General features: G+C 41.4%; 1 protein-coding gene across 3 annotated transcripts; it reads right to left on the bottom strand.

Moving 5' to 3' along the window:
• Positions 1-586: 586 nt before the first annotated feature.
• LOC115176041 (eomesodermin) lies at positions 587-6,661 on the bottom strand. Of its 3 annotated transcripts, none has more exons than XM_029735780.1 (7): positions 6,193-6,661; positions 4,351-4,981; positions 3,786-3,940; positions 2,905-3,026; positions 2,504-2,662; positions 1,802-1,863; positions 587-1,663 (listed from the first exon to the last, which is right to left on the bottom strand). In XM_029735780.1, exons 2-7 carry the CDS (start codon positions 4,866-4,868, stop codon positions 913-915), a joined length of 1,767 nt encoding a protein of 588 aa, XP_029591640.1. In that variant the 5' UTR covers positions 4,869-4,981; positions 6,193-6,661; the 3' UTR covers positions 587-912. The 3 variants fall into 3 exon arrangements, with proteins under 3 accessions (XP_029591640.1, XP_029591639.1, XP_029591638.1); XM_029735779.1 differs by lacking the exon at positions 6,193-6,661 and adding an exon at positions 5,115-5,710; XM_029735778.1 differs by lacking the exon at positions 6,193-6,661 and having other exon boundaries at positions 4,351-5,710.
• Positions 6,662-13,876: the final 7,215 nt, after the last annotated feature.

Here is a 13,876-nt window from a genome sequence, read left to right as displayed (position 1 = left end):
TCCTGCAATTCTATTTTACCATGAGGTTTAAATATTGTATTCTTGACATAGCTCATTCTAATACTGTACATTACATTTTAGTTGCATACAACATTTATATACTGGATTCTTGACTTAGCTCACCCTCTACTGCTGTACAGATCACTCTGTAAAGTGTAAATTCATCCAGTGTATAGGTTGCATTTGGTTTACTGTTAGTGCCATTTGGGTTATTAAATTGGACATTTCTTGCTAACTTTTTTTGTACTGTTCTACATGATGCTGTATTGTTAGGAGATAGTGAGTGCAGCGAAATGCTTATGTTACTATAACATCTGCTGAACTGTAAACGTTGATTTTAGCAACGATTAAGAACGTTCAAGAGCGAGGCTCAACTTCTCCGCTGTTTTGGAACCCTGGCTCCCACGCCGTGAACAGCGTGAAGTGAACCCGTGCACATGCGCAGATACTATGTGACCGTATGAGGGCGAAGACTTGTATCTCACATCTAAGTAGCTGCGATGCTGCTATTGGCAATGTAATTTCACGGAGTGGTCCTTAAGTAAATATACATTATTGATAATAAAGGAGACAATTTGCAAAGTGGGACATTGTTTATGAAAAGCTTGTTTTTATTACCCATTTCATAACACCTCCATGAAGACAGTTTGTACAAGATACGTCACATACTAAAGTGCACAAATACTGTACAACAAAATGACCTTAAATAAAATCACATTAGTAAAAAATTAAATCAACTGGGGACATGCTTTAAACATTTGTCACAATGCATGTGTGTTCGGGGGTGTAAGTAATCTGTGCAGCTTGCTTGGGAGCACAAAGCTTTGGCACCTTTAGATAAAAGGGTATTTAAATAAAAAAAGGTGGGCACCCAATTTAAAACAAAACTAATACGATTTTAATAAATAGTCTTTAGGGGCTTGTGTAAAAGGCATAGTAGCCCATGCCTTTGGGGTTGTCTTTGTTGTACTCTTCCGTTGTGGTCAAGTTCTCACACTTGATGGTGGGGGAGTTCTCTGTGCTCGACCCACCAGGTGACATCCGGCGTCTCTTGCAGACCATGGAGTACACACCCGAATCGGTAGAGTCCACAGATTTCAGCGAGTGGGACGTCTCTACCCAAGTGGAGGCTGCGGTGCTCTCCTCGGGCAGCTTGTCTTTGCTAGCAGCCAGTTGGTCGTCTGCGAAGGCTGGGGGGCTGGGCCGAGGGGACCAGGGCAGGCCTGTGGTCATCTTCCTCTGGTAAGTGCTTCTGGTGCCCCAGCCGGCCGCCATTGAGGCGAAGGCCGAGTCGGGGTAGTAGCTGAGGGCGTGGGAGGTCTGGAGGGGCAGGGGTTTGATGCCGTAGGACAGCAGACTGCTGGCTGAGTAGTCCTGATCGTAGGATAGGTCAAGCTTGTTGGAGCCTGACTGCTGGACCGGGGTGACAAACCAGCGCTGAGCAGAGCTGGCCCCGGCATCCTCAGCCTGGGGGGAGAGAAGACTGTTTGTCTGGGGCACGGCCCGCTCCCCAGTGTAGAAGCGGTTCTGTGGCAGGTTGTTGACAAACTGGTCCTGGAAGAAGGGCTGCATGGCATAGCGGGCACCCGGTACAATCTGGTGAGAGCGAGGGGAGGCTGTCGGGGATGGGGTGAGCCTGTCACCCTCTGGGGCTGTGTACATCCTGTGGAAGAGAGACAAAAGGTCCAAGGATGAGTCGTTTGCAAAAGAAAAACAAGTTCACACTAGAGACTAAAAGTAGCAGAGCAGAAAAAAAATTGGCACAATACCATATGCAAAAAAGGAAGTCATTGTCACTTACGAGTCATAGTTGTCTCTGAAGCCCTTAGCAAAGGGGTTGTGGTCGATTTTAAGCTGTGTGATCTGGAAAGGAAAGATCGATGTTCAAGGCATGGTCAGAAGTGTTGACAAAAACCCATTTTATAGACAGTCAATATTCACAGAGTATACCAAACATTAGGAACGCCTTCCTAATTTTGAGCTAGCGCCACCCCTTTCCCTCAGAACATCCTCAATTCCTTGGGGATATGGACTCTACAGTGTTGAAAGCATTCTACAGGGATGCTGGCCCATGTTGACCCCAATGCTTCCCACAGTTAAGTTGGATGTCCTTTGGGTGGCGGACAATTATTGATACACATGGGAGACTTGTGTGAAAAACCCAGCAGCGTTGCAGTTCTTGACACAAACCGGTGTGCCTGGCTACTACTACCATACCCTGTTCAAAGGCACTTAAATATTTTGTCTTGCCAATTCACCCTCTGAATGGCACACATACACAATCCATGTCTCAATTGTGTCTCAAGACTTACATTATTCTTTAACCCATCTCCTTCCCTTCATCTACATTGATTGAATTGGATTTAACAAGTGACATCAGCAAGGGATCGTAGCTTTCACCTGGTCAGTCTATGGCAGGTGTTCTTAATGTTTTGTGTACTCAGTGCAGAAACTTAAGAAAAATCTTAATATTTATCTAGATTCATGGTAGTGGCCATCTTACATCTGTGTTCTGGTAGGCAGTGACTGCAATGAACTGGTTCTCTGGGAAAGTAAAGGTCTGTGTTTTGGCATCACTGCCGATGTCCTCCACTCCCTCTTCGGTGACCTCCACGATGTGCAGCCGAGGCTGGTATTTGTGCAGAGACTGCAAGACAATCATCTACAAAAAAAAAGGTGTGAATTCAAAGTTAATGCTTGGGTTTTTCATGCTTTCAAAACAGTTAATGTGGTCAGTTATTTGTCACGTCAACAATTACTTTGGAGATTTTTGCCAATAGCACTGTCAAAATAAAAAAAAGTGTGGTTTTGGACTGATTTGTGATCTAGAACACCAAAGACCGCTTTTTAAAACTAGCCAAAGACATTGGAGTCCAAATGAATATATTGCAGTGTAGGCCTCACCTGTGTGTTATTATTGTTTGCCCCCTTGTTGTTGGTCAGCTTCAGTTTGCCGAAGGAGATCTCTTGCCTCATCCAGTGAGCGCCAGTGTTTGGGGATTCAGGATGAACATACATCTTGTTACCTGTGATTTAATAAATGATGTGGGACAAAAACATACAAATATTAAAGTACATTGCAGCACAAATGCAAAACAAAGATATAAGGATTCTTAATTTGAACTACATTACATGTGTCAAAATCTATACATTTCCAAAAAGACCAGTAAATTGGCAAATTGCTATTATGGAATCACATGCTCAGGATTTCAATTTTCAAAAGCAATCAGATGTGAAACTGGAGCTATGAGGCTAATATGGAAATATGGTTAAAATTGCACAGGTAAAAAAAAACATTTTGTGAGAAAATGGAAGTTCACTATTTTCATGTTATTAAACCTTGTCATTGGTAAGACATTTTACACCATATGAAAAAAAAAGATGACTAATAATGAATAATAATTTAATCCGTTTTCCAGGAAAACTGGAAACGGGTCAAGCACATTATAGACCAATGTCACCAGCTAACAATGTTTGAATGGTTCTCTTTCTTTTAAAATGGGGATAATAAACCAACAAACAACATGTATAGGTAAAGTGATGGTGTGGTTGGAAACGACCAGCTGCACAGCATAAATACCCAGTTAATTGGGTGTAAATGTTAGGGAATTGTGTATTGACATATAACGAAACGTTCCTAATTGACAGGCTATGCGTCCTCGAAATGTAATTTAATTTCCGTTAATTGAAACGTGCTGCTTCTGTAGGCCTATAGAGAACTTCTTTAGAGAATATCCCTTTAAATAGGTAGCCTACATTAAAGGTGCATTTAATATTAGTCTCACCTTGCATGTTGTTGTCTGCTTTCCCACAAGTAACCCACTTTCCTCCCTGAAATCGCCAGTGATTTGGGTCGGCCAACACGACCTCAACAAACACGTTGTAATGCGCGGCCAAGTTAAGTCCAGTGATGTTGAAACTGAGAAATGGAAACATCCGCCTGAAAGAAAAATACATTTCTTCACAATTATGCAATTTCAAGTGTTTACTCAAACGAAAAATGATCAGAGGGAGTCGTTGCATTCAAGAGAATTCGTAAGGTTAGGTCATGGCATGAACTAATCAATATTTGACACTTTTCCTCACTTAGGCCATTCCTGCACGAAAAAAAAAAAAAAAAAGTCAAACGTTTGTATAGACTACATAATAATTTACAAATACACAATTAAATATATGTACAAGTCGGCATGTATGGCTATTCATAAAAATGGTGTGAATAACATGTCATATTTGCATATTTTGACACCGTAATATAAACGACTATTGGAACATCAGATGGGCGGATATTTAGGAAGGTACCCATCATCAAACATGACATTCCATCAACTGGTCTCCAACGTCTCTGCTCACCTGCCCTGTTTAGTGATGATCATCTCCGTCTGGAATCGGTGAAACTTGAGCCACAGGGGCCGATTGCAGAGATAAACTTGAGCCCTCGTTCCCGGTGTGGACCCCGGGAGAGCCATGGAACCAATACCTGAACCCGTTCCCGGATAGGAGGGGTACAGGCAACCTGGACCCTGGCCGAACTGGTAGCTACTGCCAAACTGACTCCGGCTAGGGCACACGGAGGATGAAAAGCCTGCCGGTGGCAGGACCGATCCGTAATGAAGGGAGGAATACCTGGATCCATTTGACCCGCTGTACATTGTCCCAGTTTGTCCTGCGTATGGAAAGAGGGAACACTGATTTGCCACATCGGCGCTCGTCTGTGAGGACGAGATAAAGTATCTGTCAGAGCCAAGTTCATCTATGTGGTACCGCCGGCCAGTGGACTGGTCATCTTCGCCGAGGACCGGTGAGCCTTTTCTTCCGTCTGGGGCAGCTTTAGTCCCGGTGAAGGCATTGCCCTCTCCCTCACCCATCATGGCGTTCCCCACTCCGCTCAAATATTTATTGGGACCGTTACTTGGTTCGGATTCCGTCCGGTCAACTTCTTGATATTCGATCTGCGATGGCCCCGGGCTATTATTTGCACTATCTGACGACGAGAGGTTATAAAAAGTATTGGGTAAGTTGATGGTTGATGCGCTGGGAAGAATATTCTCCAGCTGCATTATTTTTGAAATAGCAAACACTGCAAAATTTTAAAGGATCCAAAAATTGGCTACAACCATCAAGACGCTACACCACTGCGCCCTGGTATGAGTCCTCTGTGTGCGGCTCGCCACTCCTCTGATAACTAATGTTGACCTTCTCAGTTACACCTACGAATTTACGCTCACTATACGATTATGATCTGCTCACGACTTGTTCAAGGGCTCTTATAAGATCGCCTTATTCACACACCCAACTCACGGCAAGCATCAGGGGAGGAGCTTTTGGGGATCCATGGAATAGGCTACAGCCCTTCCCATGCCCATTGGTTCAACTCACTGATTTTAATTCAATTAGACATAGGCTACCATAATTGACATTTGGCTAACCATTTTAAATCCATTGTACATTTGCACTGACTTCGGGTAGCCTATAACGAAATCACTTTTGAAATATTCTGATAATGATTTAGGCTATTCTACAGGGCTATGACATTGAATTTGCTAAATTGTTAGTTACGCGCAATGTTTGGGAATATTATGGATAAAAGCAATTAGCCTATATGCATCAACTTTTGCTCAACATTTTACAGTTTGATTCAAGTATGCCTGAAGGACTAGAAAATCAGTTTCTTCCCGTAACATATCAAAGTAATTGGGAGATATCCCACTGACCAGAGTGGGTGAAAACGCGCTTTGGTTATGAAGTTGAACTTCCTTTTGTTATAAAATATAGTATGAAGACATGATTATTCATGTTCTGAATCGTTCGGTACGGTCTCCCTCTAACATATCATTAGCGTTCTGTCCAAAAGGTCGGATTTAATATAATGCATCCGATAATAAGCACCAAGCTCTGTTGACACAGCGGTGCACGTTTCTCGTAACAATTGGAGAAAATTACTTTGTGGTCGTCAACTTCAAAGTTGTTTCCGCGTGTCGCAAAATTCACATAACGAGTTGAATTACATGTAAAAGATTCTGGAAATAAAAAAACTACGCTCAGTAAGTACTCAGTTGAGATTTCAGAGATGGGCCTAAGCTTGTTTTTTTTTTAAGAATTCGAAAAAAACAGGAATGTCGAATTAATATGAAAAGCGTATACTAAAATATGAAAATACTACATGTCATGTCTCAAACGCGATATCCATCTTACCTCTATACTGCGGATTCGAGAAGATGAGTTAAATGGGAAAATGAGCCTGTCAAGTAGCCAATAGGCTAGATTCTGTGCTAGAATTAAGGCTCTGACACGATGCAATTTTTCCAGATTTTTAACCACTTTTTTTCCCCCTCTGGCCTCCATTAAGTCACCCGAATTCTGGTCATCCTACAAGGGTAAACACTCCAATAACGTTTGATCGGATTATGATGGAGACATGAGGTTTGGACCATTGGTTTTCTTGGAATATCTACACAATTAACATATTTTACTCTTGTAAAAAAATAAATAATTGGATTGAAAGTATTTCGGATTATTTTGTTACTTTACGCATTCCTGGGGCTATATTGTATGTACGAATTCGTACCCTTTACAAGTTACCACAAACCTCATGCAGTTAATTAGAAAGTCAGATTTTTTCCCCCACAAACAATTCCTAGAGCGTCTAATCAGTCGGCACGTGCGCTAAACGTCAGGTTTAGGCTCTCCATGCATATCAACTCATTATTTGTTGTTTTCTCTGTTGAGAACTCTTTTGTATGTCAAATGGAAATGTCTGCCATAGATTTTTCAATCTTCGAATACTAGGAAAGTGTGCATGTTGAAGTCAAATTATAAGACGTTAAAATGATGTGAAATAATAAAGAACTTTGCTTTATTTGCATCATTACGCACGCGACATCAGCCAGTCCTCATCTGTCTTCCAGTCCTGATCTGTTCTTTCTGAAGTGACACATTTGTTTGCAGCACCAATTATGTGAAGTGACTGAGCCTGTTTACAGGAAACGATGAAAAAAGTGAAAGTCTTACCTGTGAGGTCTGTGGTTTACACAATTAAAATAAACTCATCTCAAAAATGTATTATTTGTTATTAATCTCACAAAAAGGCTACTCATGAAACATATAGTCATAAATGACCATCAATTGGATAACCTATAATTAAAGGGAAAATAGTGTAAACAATCATGGCTCTCAATCAAGCAAATAATATGTAGCCTAGGCAAGGCCTACTTTTGGGAATGGTTTAATTGAATGGGATAGCAAGATGATTAGCCTAGATGTAATCAAACAGCCTAAACCTATATTTAAATAAACTGATCTTGATAGATTTTTTTTTGTATTTTAATTGTAATGTAATCATAACTCTTAGATTCAAAAATATATATGTTTTAATTTCATGTAACATCTGATCGTGTCCTCATAATCAAACGGTTATGCTATATGAAAGGGACATGCGGATACAAATCCCACAGGGTTGCTCTTCTCCAAGAAAAGGAAAACGGCCAATTATTTTTCCGTCTGAGGTAACCGGTGATGTATAACGAAGAGACAGCTCGGGAAAGAGCCACAGCCTTATCTAAATTCCTTATTCAGAATACGACGAGTACATGTACAGAGGCTTGGCAGACGACGCCTGCGTGCCCCAAGAAGAAAAACACTATACTGCCACTTCGCTTTGACACCCATAAAGCCCATTGGCCACTATTGCGCATTCAAAAGTTGACGCAAACGTAGCTTTTAAATGTGTCATTTTTATTTGGCGGTCTGCTAAAGATAACATAAACAATCTTATGTTTGAGTAGACATTATGTTCCATTTCTTATAGAAACGAATTGGTTTAAATAGGTTAATAGTAGACTATTCCACAAACATACACAAATAAAAGGGGTAGGAATTATATATCTGTTATGAAATGTATCCCCTAAATTAAAACTAACATCCCCAGAAAAAAGGTTTAGGCATACAAGCTACTCGATTATGTTCACTGCTCACTGTGAAGTGTTGTAGAGATGTGAGAATTAACCTAGTGTTGAGCAGCAGCCGCCTTGTTTCACGGTGGGACTATCTGGGACAGCGTTCTTTAGTGATTGTGCAGAGCAAACAGAAATAACATCAGGCTACTATAATTCCAATGCTGAAATTGGACAATACCGTTAACCTAATGCTTATGTCTCCTTTCAGACGTTTACCGCAATGCACTAGCAGCGCGTGGGTAAAAAAACACGGGGGAAGCCAAACCAGGAAAAAAAAACATATTACAACCTATGTGTTGTGGTAATTGCGTTGTTTGCTCTTTTATAATTTAGTTCATATGCCACCGTGCCCACTGGGCAAAAACTGGTTGAATCAACGTTGTTTCCAAGTCATTTCAACTCCCAAAAAATCAACGTGATGATCGAAAACTAAATGGATTTGCAAAAAGTAATCAACATAAAGGCATTTCATATTTTTTCTCCCAACTTTTAACCTAAATCCAATGAAATGGTGAAATGTTTTGTTGAATTCACTTTGGTTGACAACTCAATCAAATGGACATCAAAAGATTGAACTGACTTCTGTGCCCAGTGGTTGATATAGAGTAGCACAGTATGAGTCATAATACCCATAAAACCTAGCGGTCAAACAGGGAAATGGTTCCAATCATACATTTTTCCCATAGAGGATTTTAGAAACACTTAAAATAAGGCCTGTGTTTCGTGTAGTCTTACCCTGGCGTGACGTTTTAATCTCTCTAGGACAAGGTAACTTTTATCAATATATTCAACTGTATTGACCCCCCAAAAATGATAACCACATTTGCAGAAAATTAGCATATCATAAAGAACTAGAAAATGCCATGATCATCTGGAAGAGACTGCCGAATCGAGGCAAAGGTAGGAATATCTGGATTAACTATCTAATGTTAGCTAAATGTAGTAATGAATAAATTGGCTACATTTCTTTAAATGGACAATTCTGTGCAATGTCTTGTGCAACTTTTAAATTGACACAATACCTGTTAGAAAAGGTGTCAGCTAGAGATGAAGTGCAAAGCTTGCAGGGATTTGTAGTCTTACATGTCTACTTTGATACTAATTAGCATTTTCGAATCTGAGTAAATAGAGACCCATATTTTGATAAAAGTCACCTTGTCTGATAAAGATTTACATGGTTATCGAAACGACATGTCAGGGTAAGGATACACAAAACACAGCCCTTACTTCAAGTGTTTCCCTATGGGAAAAGGAATAGTGAAAAAACTATTGGAACCATTTCCCTGTTTGACCGCTAGGGTTTATGGGTATTATGACACCTCCACTGTGGGCCTCTATATAAGCCAGAGACAGCAAGAAGACAACAGTCGCACAGTGGCAGAATAAATTCAACACACGTTTGCTTCATCACATAACCAGAGAGCAACGTCTGTCCGGTGAAGTTCACAAAGCGTATTGCATGTAACGAACAGTTACATGACCTACCTACAAGTTGATGTTTCCCGACATTTCAGGAAAGTCAGAAAGAAAACAGCAGCTGCCTGCACTATTCCAGCACCATTTCGACATCAAGTCACCTACAGTAGTATGCTTAGTCTAATAAAGTGACAACATAAAGATACCAAAAACAATTTAATCCAATCAATTTAAGCTAAATATCTAGTCGCTGTTCATGGTTGGCTACTGATTTGTCTCTCTCTCCGTGTGTGTGTCAGTGCCGCTAGCCTTTTGGGGGGCCCTAAGCGAGATTTGGTTACCCCCCCACACACACACATTTTGCTATGGCATGGAGAACATGTTGCTGTTTTAAAGCTAACTTCCTGAAATTCTAGATGTTTTGCCATGTTCATATGATATCTGTGTGATTAATGACTAATAAAATCAATGGGGGCCCCCTGGAGGTCAGGACCCCTGACCACATGCCCTGCGTCCCTGGTTGGTAATTAGGCCTACTACGAGGTTTAGATAGTTGGCTCGACTACCTTACCTAGCAATCTTGTTATTTTTTGCTCACGTGGGCTAATTGAGTGACTGACATGACAAGGGAAAAATGTCAAAATTGCACCTTGTGTATTCTACTTTTCTAAATCTTAATAGTAGTCTAAGTTGAGACCCTGACTGAGTTCGTATTTAGTTTTTGGTTGGGGGTCCCCTAGCGGTCGCAGTGCGATATGCGCAGCGCAGAGTCTCCGTATAGGAAGCAGACTTGTGTGTGTGGGTTCGCAAGTAGAAAAATCATGTTGACTCTTCTTGTAGCGGAATGCCAATGCCATCCTCCTCTCTTTCATGTTGCCAAAACGGTCTGACTGTCATACAGTACATGCTTTTAGTTGTTGTTGTCCTAGACTAGGCTACCTTAAATGCTTACTAGTTAGCCTAACTTCCTTTCATGGGCAACGATGAGCCAGCTAGTTATTATTAGCCTACTACATCTAGCTACATATTGAACTTCCGTCCTCTCAGGCCGGGGACACAATGTAAGAATTTATGATTAGATTAGAGTCAGCGTTATAATCATTGGCCAGTACGGAAAATTAAGTAAAACAACAAGTTCAAATCCCTATCTTCATCCATGGTTCATTTAGGAAAGGAACAATTTTAGCTGACTAACAAGCCACCGGAGGACAACGACACAATGAGATGCAACAACTCACGTTTTTTCTGTCAATTACGTTTCGCTTTTAATGTGATGTAATTGGTGTGAAGCCAAATCCAAATGGCCTTCTCTTGACCCTTTTTTGGTGCACTAGGACCATTTGCATTTGAGCTGACTTTGTTTAGCTCAATGCTAATTGGCTATTATTTTATATATATTTTTTTATCATTGATGCTTTCTGGCTTCCGTTGCTATTGAATTCAATGCTATGAGTGGTAACATTGTCATACTCTCTTTGGCCAGACAGCATCAGATACATGGGCTACACATACTGAGACAGAGGGGCGCTGTTTTGCTCTATGATGCTTTCTCTGGTGAGATACATTCAACCACTTGCAAATTGAAGTAAAATTATGAAACACAATGATGACTACCTTTGTACCTGTTTCCTCCAGCATCTTCACAAGGTCCTTTGCTGTTGTTCTGGGATTGAGTTGCACTTTTCGCACCAAAGTACGTTCATCTCTAGGAGACAGAACGCATCTCTTTCCTGAGCGGTATGACGGCTGTATGGTCCCATGGTGTTTATACTTGCGTACTATTGTTTGTACAGAAAAACAAACACTGTTTGCAACTGCACATTGAGAACAAGATCGTACTTTTTGGAGAAATGTTCTCTTGTCTGATAAAATAGAACTGTTTGGCCATAATGACCATCGTTATGTTTGGAGGAAAACAGGGGAGGCTTGCGAGCTGAAGAACACCATCCCAACCGTGAAGCACGGGTGTGGCAGCATCATGTTGTGGGGGTGATTTTCTGCAGTAGGGACTGGTGCACTTCACAAAATAGATGGCATCATGAGGCAGGAAAATTATGTGGATATATTGAAGCAACATCTCAACACATCAGTCAGGAAGTTAAAGCTTGGTCACAAATGGGTCTTCCAAATGGACAATGACCCAAAGCATACTTCCAAAGTTGTGGCAAAATGGCTTAAGGACAACAAAGTCAACAAAGAGTGGCCATCACAAAGGTCTGACCTCAATCCTATAGAACATTTGTGGGCCGTATTGAAAAAGCAACAATCGCGCTGTGCAGACTGTCAGGAATTGACCGGGCTGAGGCTGGCTGATGTCTGAGTTAACGGTGAAGACCGCTAGAAGTGGCTAGCTGACTACTAGCTAGAAGCTAGTTAGCTGGCTAGCTTCTGATGGGGGTTCCAGTTCTAAAGTGTAAAATAGCACGTCCGTACCACATTGGGTGAGGCGGGTTGCAGGAGAGTATGTTCAGTCCGTAGATGGAATTGAGATAAAAAATATATACGAAATATATACGAAGAAAACAATATATACATGGGATGGGACAAGACAAATAGACGTCTGACTGCGACGCCATCTTGGAAAATATTTATACGCCCTTATGGCTTGGGGGTATATGCTGTTCAGGAGCCTTTTTGTCCCAGACTGGCTTGCCATGTAGTAGCAGAGAGAACAGTCTATGATTTGGGTGGCTGGAATCTTTGACAATTTTCTCTGACGCTGCCTGGCATAGAGGTCCGGGATGGCAGCGAGCTCGACCACAGTGATATACTGGGCCATACGCACTACCCTCTGTAGCACCTTATGGTCGGATGCCAAGCAGTTGCCATACCAAGCTGTGATGCAGACAGTCAAGATGTGTTGACTGTCTGGTGCAGCTGTAGAACATTCTGAGGATCTGAGAGCCGTCTGCTATCTCTACACTGCAGTCTCACATCGGATGGGTGAAACTAGAAGCCAGTGCTAAATGCATCTTTTGAATGGAAACCGTAGACAGTTAGCTATAGCCAGAGCTATGTTTTTAGAGAGTTGGGCCAATGCGGTTTCTGCATTATGATGCATTTGCATGACACTAAAACATATTACGGCAGCCATGTTAGCTCCCCATTAACATTACATGGGGACAGTGGCGATTTTAGCGTGTAAATATTGGTTGGGGCAAACAAAAAAATGACAGCAAAGCCACAACACTAAACAAACTGTTAGGGCCTACATAAAGCTGTCCCAATAGCAGAGCTTTCATTTCAGCACCATGGAGTGATTCCTTACCACAGCTACACCTGGCTATCAGCGGAGCCTTGTCTGGCAGCGGAACCGTTCATTCAGCCTCATTCACTGCCTTTTTAAAAAATATAGCTTATATGGCTGACTTACTTAAACTAATGTGGTTTCTACTGACAATTGAGATGTACATACTATGGAATAAGGGAACGAAGACATTGAGCGAGCTAGGACGGATTTAGTCAATCTAACTATTTGTTCAGCACTTTTGAAATGTACAGCGGCAGAATTCAGAAATGGGCCGTTCTTACAGTTTTCTCCCCTTACACCAAGTCAGAACCGTAGTATAAATAAAGGGGGCATATAAGCAGACAATGAAAGCGCTTACAATATTTGATGATTACATTTATCTAATACAGGCTATAGGCTACATGTGCACCACCAAGTCAGAACAGTAGGCTAAGTTATAAAGGGGAAGGGACCAAATTATTATCATTTATGCAGCAGCATACATTACATTTTTGGACTCACTTGAATTGGAAGGTGTGCGGCGGTCTTTCTTGTGGGCAAATTTTGTCATCAATGTCTGGCGTTCTCTGGATTTATGGTGCTTTCAAGTCAACTAGGAACTTGTGAAAGTTTATCTTTTTAAGCTTGGAAAAGAGACCCTTAAACCCAGACTTGGACCACACACCCACTCCACTGAATAGCAGACTAGTGTTTGCTATCCAACTCTTGCAGTTAGCCACTGATTCCTTCCAAACCACTCATTGTTGAATTTTTGATTGCCAACTTGTTGTGTAATGTTTGTATCCAATGGTTGATAAGCACTGACACGTTTTCTCTATAATTTCTCTTCATATGACAAGGATTGAAAAGGATTTGCCACTAAATTGTCGACTTGGTTCATGATGATGACTGCTTGCTAGCTAAGATTTTAAAAGTATGATGTTGACATGATCAATCCAATCAAATCTACAGTAGATATAACATGATTTGACATCATTTTATCTGTGCCCAATGACCTTGGATGGGCACTTCTAATGTAAATCTACGGCAGCACCCAAGGGGCTTGAATTTTTTAGCTCTCCCTGTAGATTTTGTGGTGACGTAGTGTCCCCATGAGTGACAGAACACTGAGCCAATCACGGCGCAACTAGAGAACATTACCAACCCCTACACTCCGTTTTTCCCGCTGGCTGCCCCACCACCACAGAAAGCACTGAGCTAGGCTGAAACACTGCCTTTTGGAGCTGCCTTACTCAAGAAAGCAAAAAAGAGACCATGT

Source organism: Salmo trutta, chromosome 36 (assembly GCF_901001165.1).
Source record: "Salmo trutta chromosome 36, fSalTru1.1, whole genome shotgun sequence".
NCBI lineage: Eukaryota > Metazoa > Chordata > Actinopteri > Salmoniformes > Salmonidae > Salmo > Salmo trutta.
The sequence above is the reverse complement of the archived record's forward strand: the minus strand, read 5'-3'. Positions and strand labels throughout refer to the sequence as shown.

Bases quoted from the DNA above. Each gene is read 5' to 3' on its own strand.
- LOC115176041 (XM_029735778.1), bottom strand. From the start codon at position 5,057: ATGCAGCTGGAGAATATTCTTCCCAGCGCATCAACCATCAACTTACCC. The intron at 3,941-4,350 runs GTGAGCAGAGAC...TTTTTCTTTCAG, and splicing joins ATCATCACTAAACAGGGCAG to GCGGATGTTTCCATTTCTCA. The intron at 3,027-3,785 runs GTGAGACTAATA...ATTAAATCACAG, and splicing joins AGCAGACAACAACATGCAAG to GTAACAAGATGTATGTTCAT.